Here is a 17,691-nt window from a genome sequence, read left to right on the forward strand (position 1 = left end):
GTCGAATATTGTGATATTTAATATCTTTTAATATAAATTTCGTATAAATACGCAAAGCTTTGCAGTTATCATTAATAACTAGGCCGCGGATTTTTATGCAAAATTGTCTAACTTAATCCTAAGAATCAGAAATGTGAAATTTAAAAACGCGTCTCGTTTTTGTTAGTAATTTTAATAAATCGTAGACAAGATAGAAATGTTCATCAATTTTTATCATAGTTTTTCTAGTTATCTTGATCATGGTTGCATAAAATCTGCAATCCAATAACAATTCTTTACACAAAATAAAAGTCGTCTGTTGTAAAAAACAGAAGTAAGCTTCGTTCCATCTTTAATCATTTCGATAGTTCGATGGCGGTACATCAAAATTATTGATTACTTTTAATCTTCCCACTCTTTCAAATTAGGGAAATAATCACGTTCGCGACGAATGCATAAAATTCGCAATCTGGCAATAACGCAAAAACAATTCTCGCGTTTCGATTAGAATCGATTTTGAAACTTTCGACCGAATCGGTATTTCTATTTTCACAAAATTCTACGCCGACCGAAACGGTGGACGAGTAAACTCGCGAAGGTATGGAATTGATACGTTTAACAGGTGTGCCTGAAAAAAACTGTTCAGCGCCGAGACTTTGGACAGACGATGATCAATCGCGGAGGTTGGCTTGTTAATTAATCCTGGTGGATTAATCCCGAAAGCCAGCACCGGTCCGCGTCCGCCGGTTCCATCGGCTGTAACATTTCAAGCAAAAGTTACCTTTTATCGTAACAAAAATCCCCGCGAAAGTATTGCTTCGTGAACGGTGCGGCTCAATGGGCACGGTAATATGTAATTGCTTCGGGATCAGTCATGACGACGGTCACTTATCGATTTTATCGGGGCTCGTTTACTGACACGGTTACATACTTTCTCGGAATTACTTTATTTTTCTTCCTCGGCATGTTCGTTTTCCTCCCTTTCTCCGCCCTGGCTGATGACATTTCACCCTGTAATCGTTGTTTTCTGCCGGTTTTATCGCTCGGTTTATTATTACCCGGAGAGATCGCGGGGAAGAAGCGTTCGACAGCCAATGTTTAAACCACTTGCCGCGGCGGTTAGCTCAAGACAACGAGGAAATAAAATTCGAAACCGAATTACCTTCTCTCTCTTGAGTCACATGCGACGTCCTAAATATCGTTTTACGTCGGGTCATTCTATCCCGTCGACTTTCGAAAATCGGGACCTCTGGATCTACAATTGGAACGATACCACGGCGGATATCCTCTTTCGCCGTAATTCTTTGCGGCGAATTTCTTTCCTATCCAAACAACCCGTTCGAAATGTCCGTAACAAGCAAACCGCGGATTTTGTACGCTTAACAAATAAAAATAACTTCGCGTCGATCGCAAATAGTAGAAGTTAAATAGACGGTCGTTCTTGCGATTGATCATTTTTCTTCGACGTTTTTATCGTTTCGTGTTTCATGCACTGAATAAACTGAAAGAACAGAATCGTCTCGTATTTTTTCCTGAGCGCATTTTCATCATGAAACTCACCTGTATGGGAATTACGAAAGAAGGAACTAAAATGCAAAGAGAAAATCAGTGCTTACATTCGAGAAGCTTTGCTTCTAATCCTTAACCAGTTAGCTGTGCTCGACGAGTATACTCGTCATGGAGAAGTGGCAATATTTTGCGTCGCGACGAGAATACAGTAATGTCTCTCTAATTGACGCCCAGATTGTCCACGAAAATGGACAATTTGGGAAGAGGAGATACGATTGTTCGAGCCTTGCGGTTTATTTTTATAGTTATAAATTGCCCACAATTTAATAAAAACGAGTCGCAAGGCTCGAATAATCGTATCTCCTCTGCCCAAATTATCCATTTTAGTGGACAATCCGAGCGTCAGTAAGGGAGACATTACTGTAACTGCAGCTTGAAGCAATAAAAAGATTGAAAGTCCATATTACTGCGATATGTATTATTTGCAACGAATTTGCATTGTTAAAGAAAGAATGATATCTCCAAGTGACTTCCGTCTTTTGCAATAGCAGCAGACAATTTTTATTTCGCATGAAAATCCGCGGTCTACCGATGACAAAGCGATGCGCGCGAATTTTCGAAAGCGAAAATGTCCGAGCAGCGTGGAAAACGCTGCGTTGCGGGCCTGGTACAGTAATGTCTCTCTAATTGACGCTCAGATTGTCCACGAAAATGGACAATTTTGGAAGAGGAGATACGATTGTTCGAGCCTCGTGGCTCGTTTTTTATGGATATCGATTAGTCAACAACTATAACAGACAACAACTAAAACGAGCTGCAAGGCTCGCATAATCGTGTCTCCTCTTCCCAAATTGTTCATTTTCGTGGACAATCTTAGCGTCAGTAAGGGAGACATTACTGTACTCGTCTCGCGTAAACAGTAGCGATCATTAGGCTATTTAAATTGTAATTTTAGTGAAAAGAAAAACATATTCTTAAATTTCAAGATGCTTAGAATATTTCAAAGCCGATCCTATATATATGTTTACATTGTTATAAAAATAAGATTGAAAAAGAATCACGATATTGGTGTTCGACGTGCAAAATGCCATTATACAGGTTGTCCCAAAAATGTCTCTCAATCCGAGAATGGGAGGTTCCTGAGGTAATTTTAAGTATGTTTTGTCCTTGGCGAAAATGCAATCCACGGCTTTGTTTACGAGTTATTAACGAAAAAGAGTGACCAATGAGAGGTGAGATATGCTGGCGCTTGGTGGCCGAGCCAAAGAGCGGAACTGGGCTTCGTGCGCTCATTGGCTCGGCCGCCAAGCGCTAGGCGAGCTCGCCTCTCATTGGTCTGTGTTTTTCGTTAATAACTCGTAAACGAAGCCACGAGTTGCATTTTCGCAGAGGAAAAAGTTACTTAGAATGACCTCAGCTACCCCACATTTCCGTATTGCGAGACATTTTTGGGACACCCTGTATATCGTTGCTTGCTTTGCCCAATATCACTCTACAGCAGCAATTTGAATTTTTAACTATTCGATTTTTCCTGTGTCTTTCGTTTATTACGTATGTAGTATATGTTAATGTTAAATGAATAAGTAAATAATAGCAATAAAATTGTTGATTTTATGAAATAAAACCGTCTTTTTGTTTCAATATTTTAACAAAGACACTTGCTACGTGTTTGACGAGTATACTCGTCGTCGCTCGTTCTGAAAAGGAGGCGCCACAGTTAACTGGTTAATTAAGAGCAATTCGCGATCTCATTAAACGATGTTCAGTATGATTCTAGAATAAATAATATCGAACATACGCGCATGTAACAATCTTGTATTTGTTAAATAAACCGCCGACTGGTTTAACGGACTAATAAATAAACAAATAAATAAAACAACATTGCCAGAGTTTCGCGCCACCACAATTACTGACCATTCCATCTGATAAATGCGTTTTCCGTTTACTCGTTAATTTGTTTAACTTAATTCGTACCTTTGTCCGGATTGATGGATTTATTACTCGTACACAGCAAATAATAATTACAACCGCGGCTTAGCAATAAGGTACAGTAAATTATGATGCAAATGTCAATCTCTTCCCGGCGTTGTGTAACGCTTAATTACCGAATGAACGACTGCATAAATTATAAGTGATTTCAGGCTGACGTATGCAATAATCCAATACCGCGGTGTTATTGTTTAAATTCGTTAAATACGTAATGCTCGCTGTTTCCGATTCCACGGTCTCGTTTCGTAAGACTTCGGGTATTTTAATCAGCTCGCAAATTCGTCTGGATTCGCGAAAAATTTGGGAGAGACTGTACGTAACGCGAGACTATAAATTCGGGTGCAGTAATGATACTCGATTAAATTGCATTATCGCGATCGTTAGACTGCGGATTTTATGCAAAAACAAAACCCTGACAATATTGCAAAAATTTAATGATTCGATCGTATCAGTTACGACTCGTTAAAATTGTTCAAAATAATACATTTATACATGCAAAAATACATTTATGCATATATTTATTAATTTTATTTATTTTATTTTTATTTACTTTACTTTATTATCCTACGATAAAGCTACATTCTATTATGACTTTTTTATTAGGTATTACACAAATGTCCAATTTTTGTTCCTCGTATTATTTAGACGATACCACGTCTCGGTACGAGAATATTGTAAAAATAAACGATCGGATAAGAGAGACGAGACTTACGTCACTTGTCAACCAAGAGGCTGACATGTACCGTTCGGCTTTTATTTATTCAAGTGTTTGATACTTGATCTCGTTCGCCGAGCAGGATGTCATTCGAAAAATCCTCGTTCGAAAAGGGTTAGAAGCAATTTAATCCCTGTTTCCACGGAACGGTGGCTGAGAAATGAATTTCCCGGGGCGGACGACGGTCCGCTAATAATTAACGAGGCACAATCTTATCTGAACGGGGTCGAAAACCGATATCCTGCCGCGAACCGAATGTTCCCGTTTCGAATTTATCAAGGAGCGTTCCGAATTCCGAGGCTCGCTACAAAATCGCTCGAAAAATTGCCTATCTCGCGTGGAGAGATATGATCTGTAAAGCGTGTTTATGACTTCTGAGACCCGCGGATCCTCTATACAGCTATACCAATCAGAGTTGACCTATTTGGAGGAGTCGCCGGTATCGGGCAGGTAAACAAAGACTTTAGCGGGGTTGTCTGCCGCTGCCGGTTATCGAAACCCAGCCCGGTTAATGAGGTGCTCATTCAATAATGCCAGCACTTATTTTTCTCTTTTTTCCGAGAGAGCTTTCTCTCGTCGGGGATCCGAACACATTCCGCGGGGATTCCGTTATACGTGCAACCGCTATTCTTCAATTTTTGAAAACTCGCCTCGTTCGTCGAGTGCAACGAGCGTGTTTCGTGCTGCAACGATCCCCGGGTCTCTTTCCTCTGTTGATACCCGGATTTGTGATCTCAAACAGACATATCAATAAAAGATTGACTATTTTGGCCGCGACGAATCCCACGGCGAACGCAAAAAAGCCCGAACTATCCTCTGTGCCGTGTTTCACTCGTATCGGTACAGTTTCCGGAAATCGGGAGTTACCATTTTTTTTTTTCGAGATCATCGTTGGCATTTCTGTGCGCCGTTTCTTTCAAACGCTCGCACGGCATTCATTACAGGGCCGAGAAAAAATAGGGGAAAAATAGGGGAAAAATAGACTTTTGAAATAGTTAATAGACTGTAAATATTTTTGTCTTCTCGTGCAATACAGAATTGAGCGAATGAACCTTTTTTGAAATAGTATAGTTAATAGTTAGTAATGAATAATATGAATAATAAATAATAAATAACGTATAATAATATATAATAATATATAATAAAATATTATATAATATAAATATTATAATAAAAATATTATATAATAATATATAATAAAATAAATAACAATTACATTGTATATCTTACAGTAATAATAGTTACATATTTTTCGAAATAGTAAACACATGCTAAAATAGTACATAGTTACATTTTGGTCAAGAAAGATCGTCCCGTATTTACCATGGGCCATTTACCGCGGCCATTTTGTTTATCTGATGTGAAACAACGTGTAAGATTTTTAATTGGACTGCGAATCTTTATGCAAAATAAAAACCAACTGCATCTGTTGGATGAAATAGTTCCGTAATTCGATCCGTTCCTTCTTTAATCATTTTAACGGGTCGAAAGTAACATATCAACGTTATTAATTGCTTTTCATCTTCCTACTGTTTCAAATTAGATATATTCATGTTTTGCGACAAACGCATAACATCCGCAATCCATTAATTAGCATAACTTTGGCTATATCAGATACTAGAACAGAAGATAAAGGTCGATAATTAAGAAAATAGTTACACTTTGAAATTATTAATTTCTTCTACTGATTTTTTTGTCATTGAAAATGTGAAAAAGAAAAAGACGGATTTTTTCCAAGGTTCACGCTGGAATATTTCCTCGAGTTGAAAATTCCCCGCTCTGTTTGTTTAACGAAAGTTTCTTGTTTAAAAGTATCGACACGTTCGAAAGTTTTGACGTTTACATTCGAACCGCGTATTGTCCTATCGAATGTCGCGTTGCTTTTGCTAGGCTGTCATAGCGGTTCTCGAACAGGTCGCCGATCTTTTTGGAAACGTTGTTTTGTTCCATGCGTTTTGTGGATGAGAATTTCATTTAGCCGCCGGGTACGTACTTTTTGAAGCGACGCATATTACTTTCCGATCTGGCTCTCGCGCAAAATAGAAACGTGGCAAAGAATTAAAATCATTTGGGACTACAGAAAAATCCACGTTTGTGCGGTATGGAACATTTTCAATGAAACTCTGAATGTTACCTGGTCTTTATTAAGCATTTAATAATTGTTTCATCTCCTGTAGTAGCTGTCCTACAGAACAGTTCTGCATGTTCAATTGATATATAGGATGTCCTATAATTATATTAATATCCGGAAAGAGGTGATTCCTGAGGTCATTTGAAGTAACTTTTTCCTTAGCGAAAATGCAATCAGCGGCTTCGTTTGCGAGTTATTCACGAAAAATACTGACCAATAAGAGGCGAGCTCGGCAAAGCGGCTGAGCCAACGAGCCGTCGGAGCCTAGTTCCACTGATTGGCTCGGTCGCCTAGCGCTAGGCGAGCTCGCCTCTGATTGATTCGGCCGCCTAGCGCTAAGCCAGCTCGCCTCTGATTCGGCCGCCTAGCGCTAAGCGAGCTCGCCTCTGATTGGTTCGGCCGCCTAGCGCTAGGCGAGCTCGCCTCTGATTGATTCAGCCGCCTAGCGCTAGGCGAGCTTGCCTCTCATTGGTCAGTGTTTTTCATTAATATCTCGCAAACAAAGCTGCGCATTGCATTTTCGCCAAGGAAAAAGTTACTTCGAATGACCTCAGGAATCACCACTTTCCGGGTGTTAATGTAATTATGGGACACCCTGTATACAATTATATACATGTAAAGAATTTAACAATGCTGTTACATTATTTCCAACTTATTAAAAAATGTATGACTTGTTGACTCGAGTACGTTGCAATTAGCGCAGAGAACTTTTATTTTGCAGGAGGGGCCGCAGGCTTGTTGTAACAATTTAAACGCCGATGATATTTTCGTAAATCGGAAGTGCTGTGTTGCTAGAAACATGTGCATTAAAAACATCAAGCGGATGAATTTCCGCTCTGGAAACTCACATGACCGGATTAAAAAACATCGAACTATGTCGGCGCAGAAATAACTGCAGTTTTGAAGCATCAACTTTAACACAATTGTGCTTCAGCTTCGAGTACATTTTATGCGTAGAAATAGGAATCGTTTGCATTTACGGAATATTGCGGGAAACAGAGCCGTATTCCGTTCGCAATATACATACTTTCGAGATACTGATAATGATATCCGATATTATAACTTTTACGGAATTAAAAATTTGCGAAAATTAAAGTTCAACTTATTTTATATCTTGCATCGCTTCAATGAACAATCTTTCTTCTGCAAAGCATATATTCTTAAAAAGTTATTTTAAAAAAACGATCAACAATTATCAACCATTACTACGATCAACCATTACTATCTGAACAATTTTACAATCTCGAAGAACTCTTTCAGAAAATGAAGAATCGTTCGAATTAATATATTTTTGAACAGTTCGTTCGAATAATTATTTATTTATTGCAATTCTGGCATGAACGAAGCACCAATTGCAATATTCTCATAAAACAGCATATATTCTTAATATGTTCTCAAAAAATAGCTTTGAAAGAACGGTCAACAATTATTGCCATTACTATCTGAACAATTCTACAATCTCGAAGAACTCTTTCAGAAAATGAAAAATTATTCGAATTAATATATTTTTGAACAGTTCGTTCGAATAATTATTTATTTGTTGCAACTCTGGTATCGACGAGGTACCAATTGCAATATTCTTATAAAACAGCGTATATTCTTAATACGTTCTCGAAAAAATGACTCCGAGAAAACGTTCAACAATTATTGCCATTACTATCTGAACAATTCTACAATCTCGAAGAACTCTTTCAGAAAATGAAGAATCGTTCGAATTAATATATTTTTGAACAGTTCGTTTGAATAATTATTTATTTGCTCCAATTCTGGCATGGACGAGGCACCAATTGCAATATTCTCATAAAACAGCATATATTCTTAATATGTTCTCAAAAAATAGCTTTGAAAGAACGGTCAACAATTATTGCCATTACTATCTGAACAATTCTACAATCTCGAAGAACTCTTTCAGAAAATGAAGAATCGTTCAAATTAATATATTTTTGACTAGTTCGTTCAAATAATTATTTATTTATTGCAACTCTGGTATCGACGAGGAACCAATTGCAATATTCTCATAAAACAGCATACATTCTTAATACGTTCTCGAAAAAATGACTCCGAGAAAACGTTCAACAATTATCAACACCATTATTCGAACAAAGTCTCTTTTAAAAAGACGAAAAATGCATTAATCGAATAAACAGACGAAACGATTCGTACGAATTTATTTGCTACAATTCCGACACGAACGATGCGCGGATAAACGAGGTTCCAACCGTATTTTCGCGCCGACCCGGTCCATAGAAGATTCGAAGGTGCTATACAGGGTCGTATTGACCGGAGCACAGTGGGAGGGTTAAGCCGGGGTAGCCGGTAACAACCGTATCATTCTTGAACCATAACTGTACTGGTGCTATCTGTTTGCGACAGGTATCCTGGGTGAGGCACCGGGACATCCACCTGCTGACGGTGGGCGTCGAGACGTACACCTCCGACCAGAGATTCGTGGCGACGCATTTCCCCCAGACCGAGGATTGGACGCTCCAAGTGAAATACCCGCAGCGCCGCGACTCCGGCACCTACGAGTGTCAAGTGTCAACGACACCGCCGATCGGTCATTCCATGCATCTCTCGGTTGTCGGTTAGTTTCCGATACCTTCTTTCTACTGGTCTATTTGCCGCGCCGCGCGGCGCAATCTTCCCGTCGGAATCGTTCTGTCGCTCTCGCCTCGCCCGACGACCCCCGCCGCGCGCGCTCGTTAATTTTATTTTCTCCGAAACGTCTATCAGGATCGTCTCCGCCACACACACACCGGCATCGCACGACCGACCGTCGAACCACCCACGCGCCTTGCACCCTCTCGTTTGCCCTCGGGTCCGGTTACGGATCGAGCTTACGTTACAACGGCTTTTCCAATTCGAAATCTGCTTTGAATTTCAATTAAAACGTCTCCTTCCTTTTTTTGCCGTCCCTGCCCCCCCTCTCTCCCCGTCGCCGTCACCGTGCCCGCTCGCCGCCGCTGTCTCCAGCCAATTTGTGTTTGCTCCGGCGGAATGAATCCGGCAAAAATAATCAGAAACACAAAGCCCGACCGCGTCGCGTCGCGTTCTACCCTTCTTTTGTTCCCCTCGGCCGCCTTGCCGCCCCGCCCCGAACGCGCCGCCGTTCGAAGAGTATTGAATTCGGACACGCCACCGGCTTCGAGGGTGTGCTCCCGGGGCTCGAGAGTTCGGCTTTTTTCTTTTTTTCGTTTTTACCCGCCAGCCACCTTGACCGAGATCGATCGGGATCGGTTCCGAGGCTACTCAAAACCCGGCTCGCTCTAACCCGGTATCGAACAATTAAACTCCTTTTATCGCGACTAATGCCCCGCTTGTTTCCGGGCTACTCTCGTCGTTCCACGCACCGGTGTCTTTTTTTTGTCGAATCGAAATGCGCGGCCTGCGAGAGCGACGGGAGGACTCTGCAACCTGTTAGGGGATGGTCGCCCACGGTGAGCGAACGCCGACCGGCGATGCGAAGTTGTAATGAATGCGAACGTTCACGCGTTCATGGACCACAGATGTCTGAACGAGTTATGCAACAATTTACAGTCGATTTTTGACTCATTTACGATTTTATTGCTGTATGCGTAGAGAAACTTAAATAATCTTTCTATTTATATAAAACTATTATATATGTAATATTTTATAATTATTACATAAATATTATATAATTATATATATGTTATAATTATTATATAAGTATTATATAATTATTACATAAATATTATATAATTATATATATTTTATAATTATTATATAAGTATTATATAATTATTACATAAACATTATATAATTATATTATATATAATTATAATTATTTTTATAATTATAATATAATATTATAATATTATTAATTTATTATATTATATATAATAATTATTATATAATTATAATTATAATAAATTATTTAAGTTTTTCTATGTATAATTTAATTCATTTGTATATTTAATTTAATTTATATAATTTATATATAATTCTTTTAAAACATATGTCGGTCATAATTCTATTAAAAATCAACGTATGTTTTGAACAAAATTCTTTAAGTTTTTCTATACATATAGCAATAAAATCGTAAATGAGTCAAATTGACTCGCTCCGAAAATTCAGTGCCAACAGACTGCGGATTTTATGCATTTATGACAAAAGCGTGTAGATGGAACACAAAATACTGACACTGTGACAACAATTTAATGATTTCATTACATTAGTTGTAACACGTTAAAATTATTCAAAACGTAACTAAATGTGTATGCAGTGCCGGTTTCTAGCAACGGATGCACATTTTTATTTTGCATAAAGATCCGCGGTCTAATTTTTAACACATTTTTATCACAGATCTGATTGATTTTGGTTAGATCGAGTTTTACTCGCGTCTAACGAGGGAAAAATCAGTGAATTTTGAAATATATCCTCTTTTTAAGAATCATTTAATATTTGCGAAGCTGACAATAAGATTTTGATAAGAAGCATACGACGAGGATTTTTAGGATTTGTTAATTTTATGAACTGATAGAAAGCAACTGCTTTTAGTGCTCGGCAAATCTAGCGATAATAGTTATATTTCTTTATACACGAAGAGAAGAAAATAAAATAAAACGAAAATATTCAACGTGTCATTTTGCCATCACATTAAAGCGCATAACAATTTCAACGAATAAACGTTATATATATAGAATTGAACGCATGATAATGTGGCTCATAAATTTGAATGCTACAGCATTCGTGTCGTGTTGCATCACAATGAAAATGAATGGTGCAGCATTCACGTTCGCGAACGTGTTAAGTAATGAATATCGATTACAAAGATCGAGGTAATTTAATTAATGAAACCGAAAGTCGAACGATAAAATTTACCGTTGCGATTGGTATTTCATCTCGTTTGCTCTCCAAACGTACTGATCGATCAAATTCTGTTACAACAAAGTATGCAGAGTATGCTGCAACGAAAAAAGTATCTTGAAAGCTGGTGAGAAATGAACGTGTTAACGCGTTAAGTGCCGAAAATCGATATCGTAAATTCCCACAATATCGAAGCGATTTTATGAACGGTACAGAAAGTAAAAAGATCAAATTGATCAAAATGTGAATTACAAAAGCTGGTTAAAAATTAGTGTCACCCATCGCGACACTAGACGTGTTAAATGTTCGGTAATTGAGCGCTTTAATAATGTGAAATTGTTTTCAATTGTGATCCGGTCATTTAGTTGAAAGATTTTTAATTACTGCGTACTTTCCTTCGCGTTTACAGTTTATTAAATAATTGATATTACATGGTTGAGATTCAATCTCGATTCGAAATTTATTTCAGAACTTTATTTTAGACCCGCCTCTTTTCGGATGTTATTGTCAGTTCGTTGATATTTTATATATTTAATATTGATATAATATATATTTTAACATTATTATATTATATTATATTATATATATATTATATTATATTATATTATATTATATTATATTATATTATATTATATTATATTATATTATATTATATTATATTATATTATATTATATTATATTATATTATATTATATTATATTATATTATATTATATTATATTATATTATATTATATTATATTATATTATATTATATTATATTATATTATATTATATTATATATATTATATAATATATATTATATATATTATATTATATTATTATTAAATTATTATATTTATTATTATATTATAACATTAGAACAGCAATAAATAAATATATTTCGGTGGCTACGAATTAAAAGCTCGGATAAATCAGAATTTTATTTCTTGCCTATAGTTTATCATATTATTATGGGATTCCTGAAAGTGGTAAATAATTGATAATTACAACAACGAGATTACTAATTGCATTAACATGATCGAGATTCAATCTTGATTCGAATTTCAATTTATTTCCTTACGTTAGGACATCTTTTCGTGGATGTTATTCGTCATTCGCTGTTAATTGTGATTAACATTTGATGTCATTCGCCGTTAAATCGGAACAGTAATAAATAAATTTGTCGGATACATTTTTAGGCTGCGAATTAAAGGCTCAGAGAAATTAGAACATCCTCTCTCGTTACTTTCGTTTTACATATTTCACGTTATTATTACACGCGAAAAATGTAACGTTACAAGCCGTCTCCGTAACGACGGTAGATTTCATTTCCTTTTTAATTGCACGCTAAAAATTATCACGCAGACTGCCGTGTCGTTCATAATTGGACGACAAAATTTCGCGTCGAGGATTACAAAGTAATTTATGTCGCGATGCACGCGCGTAAACTGCATTTGTTGAAACAATCGTCGCGGCGAACGTTCCGAAAGGAAAAACGCGATTTCGTTAGAAAATTTCGAAGAGAGTTCCTCTCGTCTCGTCTAACCGTTTCATTAATTTTCAGTTTAATTTTCATTTAGCTCTCGCGTCGCGAAATACCGTCCGTCGTTCCATCCGACATCGTCGGACGATATTAGCTGCAGAATCGAAATATTTGTGGTGGAACGACGTCGGGTCGATCGATAGACTTTGTCAGATTTTTCTGGCGATCCGAGCCGAAATTGCCGCCTCTGGTCTTCGATTTCATCCGAGTTCGCGGAAAATTCGGACCAGCGCGAAAAACCGTGACGGCAACGAGATGCTGCAACACGATGGCGCGAGAACGTTGCAACGGCGCGATGTGGTCGCGGGCGAATCCTCTCCGCGAAAAATGCATCGAGATTGAAACTTTGATGTAAGGCGGGTCGAAATGTTTGGTTTACGAGCCCGCGGTCTTTCTCGGCGCGCAATTTATTCCGGACACGCGATTGTAAACAATGGCAGGCGTACGATACTGGCTGGCCTCGATAATAATTTGACACGAACTGGCAATCAACAACGGAGAAGGAATATAGAAACACGCCGTATCACGGGTATTGTTTACGGCAAGTAGAACAAGCGAATGATGGACAGACGCGATACCCCGGCGAACAATAGGACCCGTAACCCGAACATTTTCGAGTGCGATTTTACCGAATGAGGATCTTTGATTACGAAAAACCAAAAAAAAAGAAAAAAAAATACATACATGTAAATTCTCCCGAATTGACCCTCGGCTTATTCGAAACGCAATTAAATGTTCGTGCAGTCTCGGTTTCTTGCAACGGATGCGCAACATTTTTATTTTGCATAAAGATCCGCGGTCTGATTATTAACCCGAGAAAGATAACCTACGTCGCAGAGGCGCCTGCGAAATAAACATATTGCTATCTCTGTTTATTAGGCGCGCGTATTAACTTGTCCTTCTCAGTCAACTCAGTCGTCGGTCTAATATTCTTCCAAAATCTGCTGTATAGGCTTCCACAGATGATGAAGAAGAACCCTCAGCCAAAAAAGGCGTTATTGCAGTCTTTGCACGTCTAAAAAGAAAAGAATGTCAAAGATGACCTGTGCCAAATGCAAAAAGACAGTTTGTGGTGAACACAAGAAAGACGTTTGTCATGACTGTCTCTAAAGAAATTTTTTATAATATTATAGTTTTTTTTACACTGATTATATTATAGTCTACTAGTTTGTAAGGATAAAACACTATTTTTTGTGATATTTTACGGGATTTGTTCCCATAAACCGAAGACTGTTGATTTTTGTTAATTTTTCATAGAGGTCTAGTGATTTAAGCTTAAAATTACTTAAAATATAAAAAAATATAATATAAATGCATTTTATTTTTACAATAATGCCAAACCTTTAAAATGACTAGATTAACTTAAATAAATATCCATTGTTAGTATAAAATTGACGCCTTAGAAAAGCATGCGCCTCTGAAGCGTATGGTTATCTTTTACGTACGTTGTCATATGGTTATCTTTCTAGGGTTAATACAGTTTCTGCGGGTCACAGATCGAGCTTTACTCGCGTATAACGGAGGGAAAAATCAGCGAATTTTGAAAAAATCCGATGTTTAAGAAGCATTTAATATTTGCAAAACTGACAATGAGATTTTGATAAGAAATATACCACGAGAATTTTTAGGATTTTACAGAGGGATTCTTTCGAATATACAGTAAATTTCCGATCTTTCGCGATCTCGAGCTGTCACTGATTACTAATTGAAAATTAAACTCACTAATTGGCCCTCAGCTTATTCAAAACGTAACTAAATGTTCGTAAAGTCTCGATTACTTAGATTATATAAAGATTCACGGTCTGATTATTAATACATTTTCTGCGGGTCACAGATCGAGCTTTACTCGCGTCTAACGGAGGGAAAAATCGGCGAATTTTGAAAAAATCCGATGTTTAAGAAGCATTTAATATTTGCAAAACTGACAATGAGATTTTGATAAGAAATATACCACGAGAATTTTTAGGATTTTACAGAGGGATTCTTTTAAATATACAGTAAATTCTTTGGAATTGTCAAAAATCGACAATCTGAGAAGATTATTCTCGATTATTCGAGCCTCGTGGCTCGTTTTTATAGTTGTTGGCAATCGATAACTATAAAAACGAGCCCCAGGCCTCGAATAAACGTGTCTCCTCTTTCCAAATTGTCCATTTTTGTTTACAAGCCGAAGGAAAATTCGGGAGAATTTAGTGTACTTCGTAATCCGCAGCGCATTAAAATCGAACTTTTTTTAAAACACTAGACTCACTTTTTTAACAATTTATACAGCGTAGCTAGAGGACAATCAGGGAGAATTAACTGTATAGCTCGGCGTGTTTACGATTTATTTCCGATCTTTCGCGATCTCGAGCTGTCACGGAAACACTCTGCGGATTCACAGATGTCATCCGAGCGAAAAAATCGCCGAACGATATAAGGTTTCTCGAAAACCTCGCGGCGTAATGAATCTCTCGATTTTCAACGCACTCGGCACAATCGGACGTTCCAGCGCGGGTTGCTGGTTTCAGAAGTCAATGGAAGCATTCGAGCACGAGATATTTAACGCGAGAATGTTTGCGTTGCATAAATCCGTGAAGCGTTTAAAATTTATTTGCTGCTCGCGTCGTGTTATCGAATCTCGACAATATGCCATGAATTTTCCATCTGATAATTCGGCACTCCCGCCGCGGGTGCTCCTTTTTCGTTCGGCAGCCATCGATACGAATGTGCCGGAATTAATTCGGAGATGCAATCGGTTCTTCGGTAAATTTACAGAGTGTCCCATATAATTATGTTAACACCTGGGATGGGGCGATTCCTGAGGCCATTTGAAGTAACCTTTTCCTTGGCGAAAATGCAATCCGCGGCTTTGTTTACGAGTTAGTCATGAAAAACAGTGACCAATCAGAGGCGAGCTCAATACAGCGGCTGAGCCAACGAGCGGTCGAAGCCCAGTTCCACTGATTGGCTTGGCCGCCTAGCGCTAGGCGAGCTCGCCTCTGACTGGTTCGGTCGCTTAGCGCTAAGCGAGCTCGCCTCTGACTGGTCGGTCGCCTAGCGCTAAGCGAGCTCGCCTCTGGTTCGGTCGCCTAGCGCTAAGCGAGCTCGCCTCTGATTCAGCCGCCTAGCGCTAAGCGAACTCGCCTCTGATTGGTTCGGCCGCTCGCGCCAGCTGAACTGGGATTCAACCGCCTCGACCGCTGGCGCCGTTGGCTCGGCCGCCTCGACCGCTGGCGCCGTTGGCTCGGCCGCCTCGACCGCTGACGTCATTGGCTCGGTCGCCTCGACCGCTGCCGCCGTTGGCTCGGCCGCCTCGTGCCGGTTGAGCTGGGTTTCGACCGCTCGACCGCTCGACCGCTGGCTCGGTCGCCTCGCGCCAGCTGAGCTCGCCTCTCATCGGTCACTGTTTTTCGTTAATAACTCGTAAACGAAGCCATGGATTGCATTTTCGCTAAGGAAAAAGTTACTTCAAATCATCTCAGGAATAACCTCTTTGCGGGTGTTTAGATAATTATGGAACACCCTGTAGAAGAAACCGAAATATCGATAACGATTGCACATGCGTTTCTCTTTCTACGATTTTCTCGTGGCGATAGAAAACAGTAATTGGGTCGATGGAAACGCAGAATAGGGTAAGCGAATCAATTACCGTACCTCCTGTGATTACTGTGCCCTTACAATAATTTTACTTATATTTGAAAACAACATTATTAAATTGAAGATATTTAATTTTTTAAGTAACATTTGATCTGTAATTTTCATAGCCGAATCAAAGCATTAACTTTTTACAATACATTTATAATATAAGGCTTGTAAATGAAGATGAAAGAAATGCAGAAATTATGCTTTCTAAAATAAAAGAGTAAACTATTGTATTAACGAAACTTGTCTAAATTACAGAAAAATAATAATATGACCGACTTGTTAAATATATGTTTTTATTTAATGTAAATTCGGTAACTGAAACAAATTTACGTCTTGTTTCTATTAAAGTAGTAACCGGATTAAGTTTTTATATCTTTTCCGATGCGTTGATTACCAAGCAAAAACTCTCACTGCAAATATCGCGTTACATTCCAACCTTACTTTCCTTTTTCGCATAATAAGTTTTGCTAAATAATTTACTACAAAATATTTCATGTTCTTACATTTTTGTTATATAATTATTTACCTAGACTAGTCGCAGTAATTGAAGCACGATAATTGGATCAGTGTACAGAAATTGACACTCGATAATTAGATCATCGCACAGAAATTGATACACCATAATCAGATCAGTCATCACTCGGTAATCGACACACGGAAATTAACTTTTCATCTTTTTTAGGGCACGGTAATTTGCTCCATTTTTGCCAAGTATTTCGTATTGTTTATATATTTCTCTTACGAACAAATCCCTACTTGTATAAAGCACATCGACGTATAATTGAAACGTTTCGAGAAGTACGATATAGGTACAAAAAAAAATCTATTTAATTTGTCGAGAACTCCGGACGTCGCTTGAATGGGCACAGTAATTGATACACTTAACCTGGTACAATCAGGATCGAAAGAATGAAATACGAGACAGCTTCTGCGCCAAACAAATATTAAAAGGCCGCCGGTATTACGCGGAGTGTATTTCTTCTGTTAATAATTGAAAAAAATAATGAAATTTGTATAAATCATTCGAGTACGCATTTATTCAACGAGCCGGATAAAATTCCTCTTCAAGTGCAAGGATATAAATTACGAACAACGCGATAGTGGATAGCGTTGGTCGGCGAATGCAATCGGTTTCAACAAATTATGAATTATTTAATTAGACGTAATTGGCTTTTAATTGAAGAAACCGGAACAGAGTTACGGCAAAATATCTGCGAAGCAATTTCGCGATCAATGTCCCGGGAACGGTTGATTGAACTGAAACGAATAAGATCTGTTTCTTTCTTTTTTTTTCGTACTGATATTTAAAAGATTGCTGCCTTCGCTTGCTAATGATCCGAGTGAAGTGGTAAATACAAAGGTGCCGTTAATGTTTCGATATTTCCACAGAT

General features: G+C 38.2%; 1 protein-coding gene across 2 annotated transcripts in view; it reads left to right on the forward strand.

Moving 5' to 3' along the window:
• LOC117228839 (neurotrimin) overlaps window positions 1-17,691 on the forward strand; it is a 311,649-nt gene that overhangs the window by 69,386 nt on the left and 224,572 nt on the right. For both annotated transcript variants that reach the window (XM_033484851.2, XM_076520963.1), the window contains one exon: window positions 8,697-8,907. In XM_033484851.2, coding sequence (XP_033340742.1) covers window positions 8,697-8,907 — 211 coding nt within the window. The remainder of the gene's footprint in view (window positions 1-8,696; window positions 8,908-17,691) is intronic.

This window comes from Megalopta genalis, chromosome 1 (genome assembly GCF_051020955.1).
Source record: "Megalopta genalis isolate 19385.01 chromosome 1, iyMegGena1_principal, whole genome shotgun sequence".
Classification (NCBI taxonomy): Eukaryota; Metazoa; Arthropoda; class Insecta; order Hymenoptera; family Halictidae; genus Megalopta; species Megalopta genalis.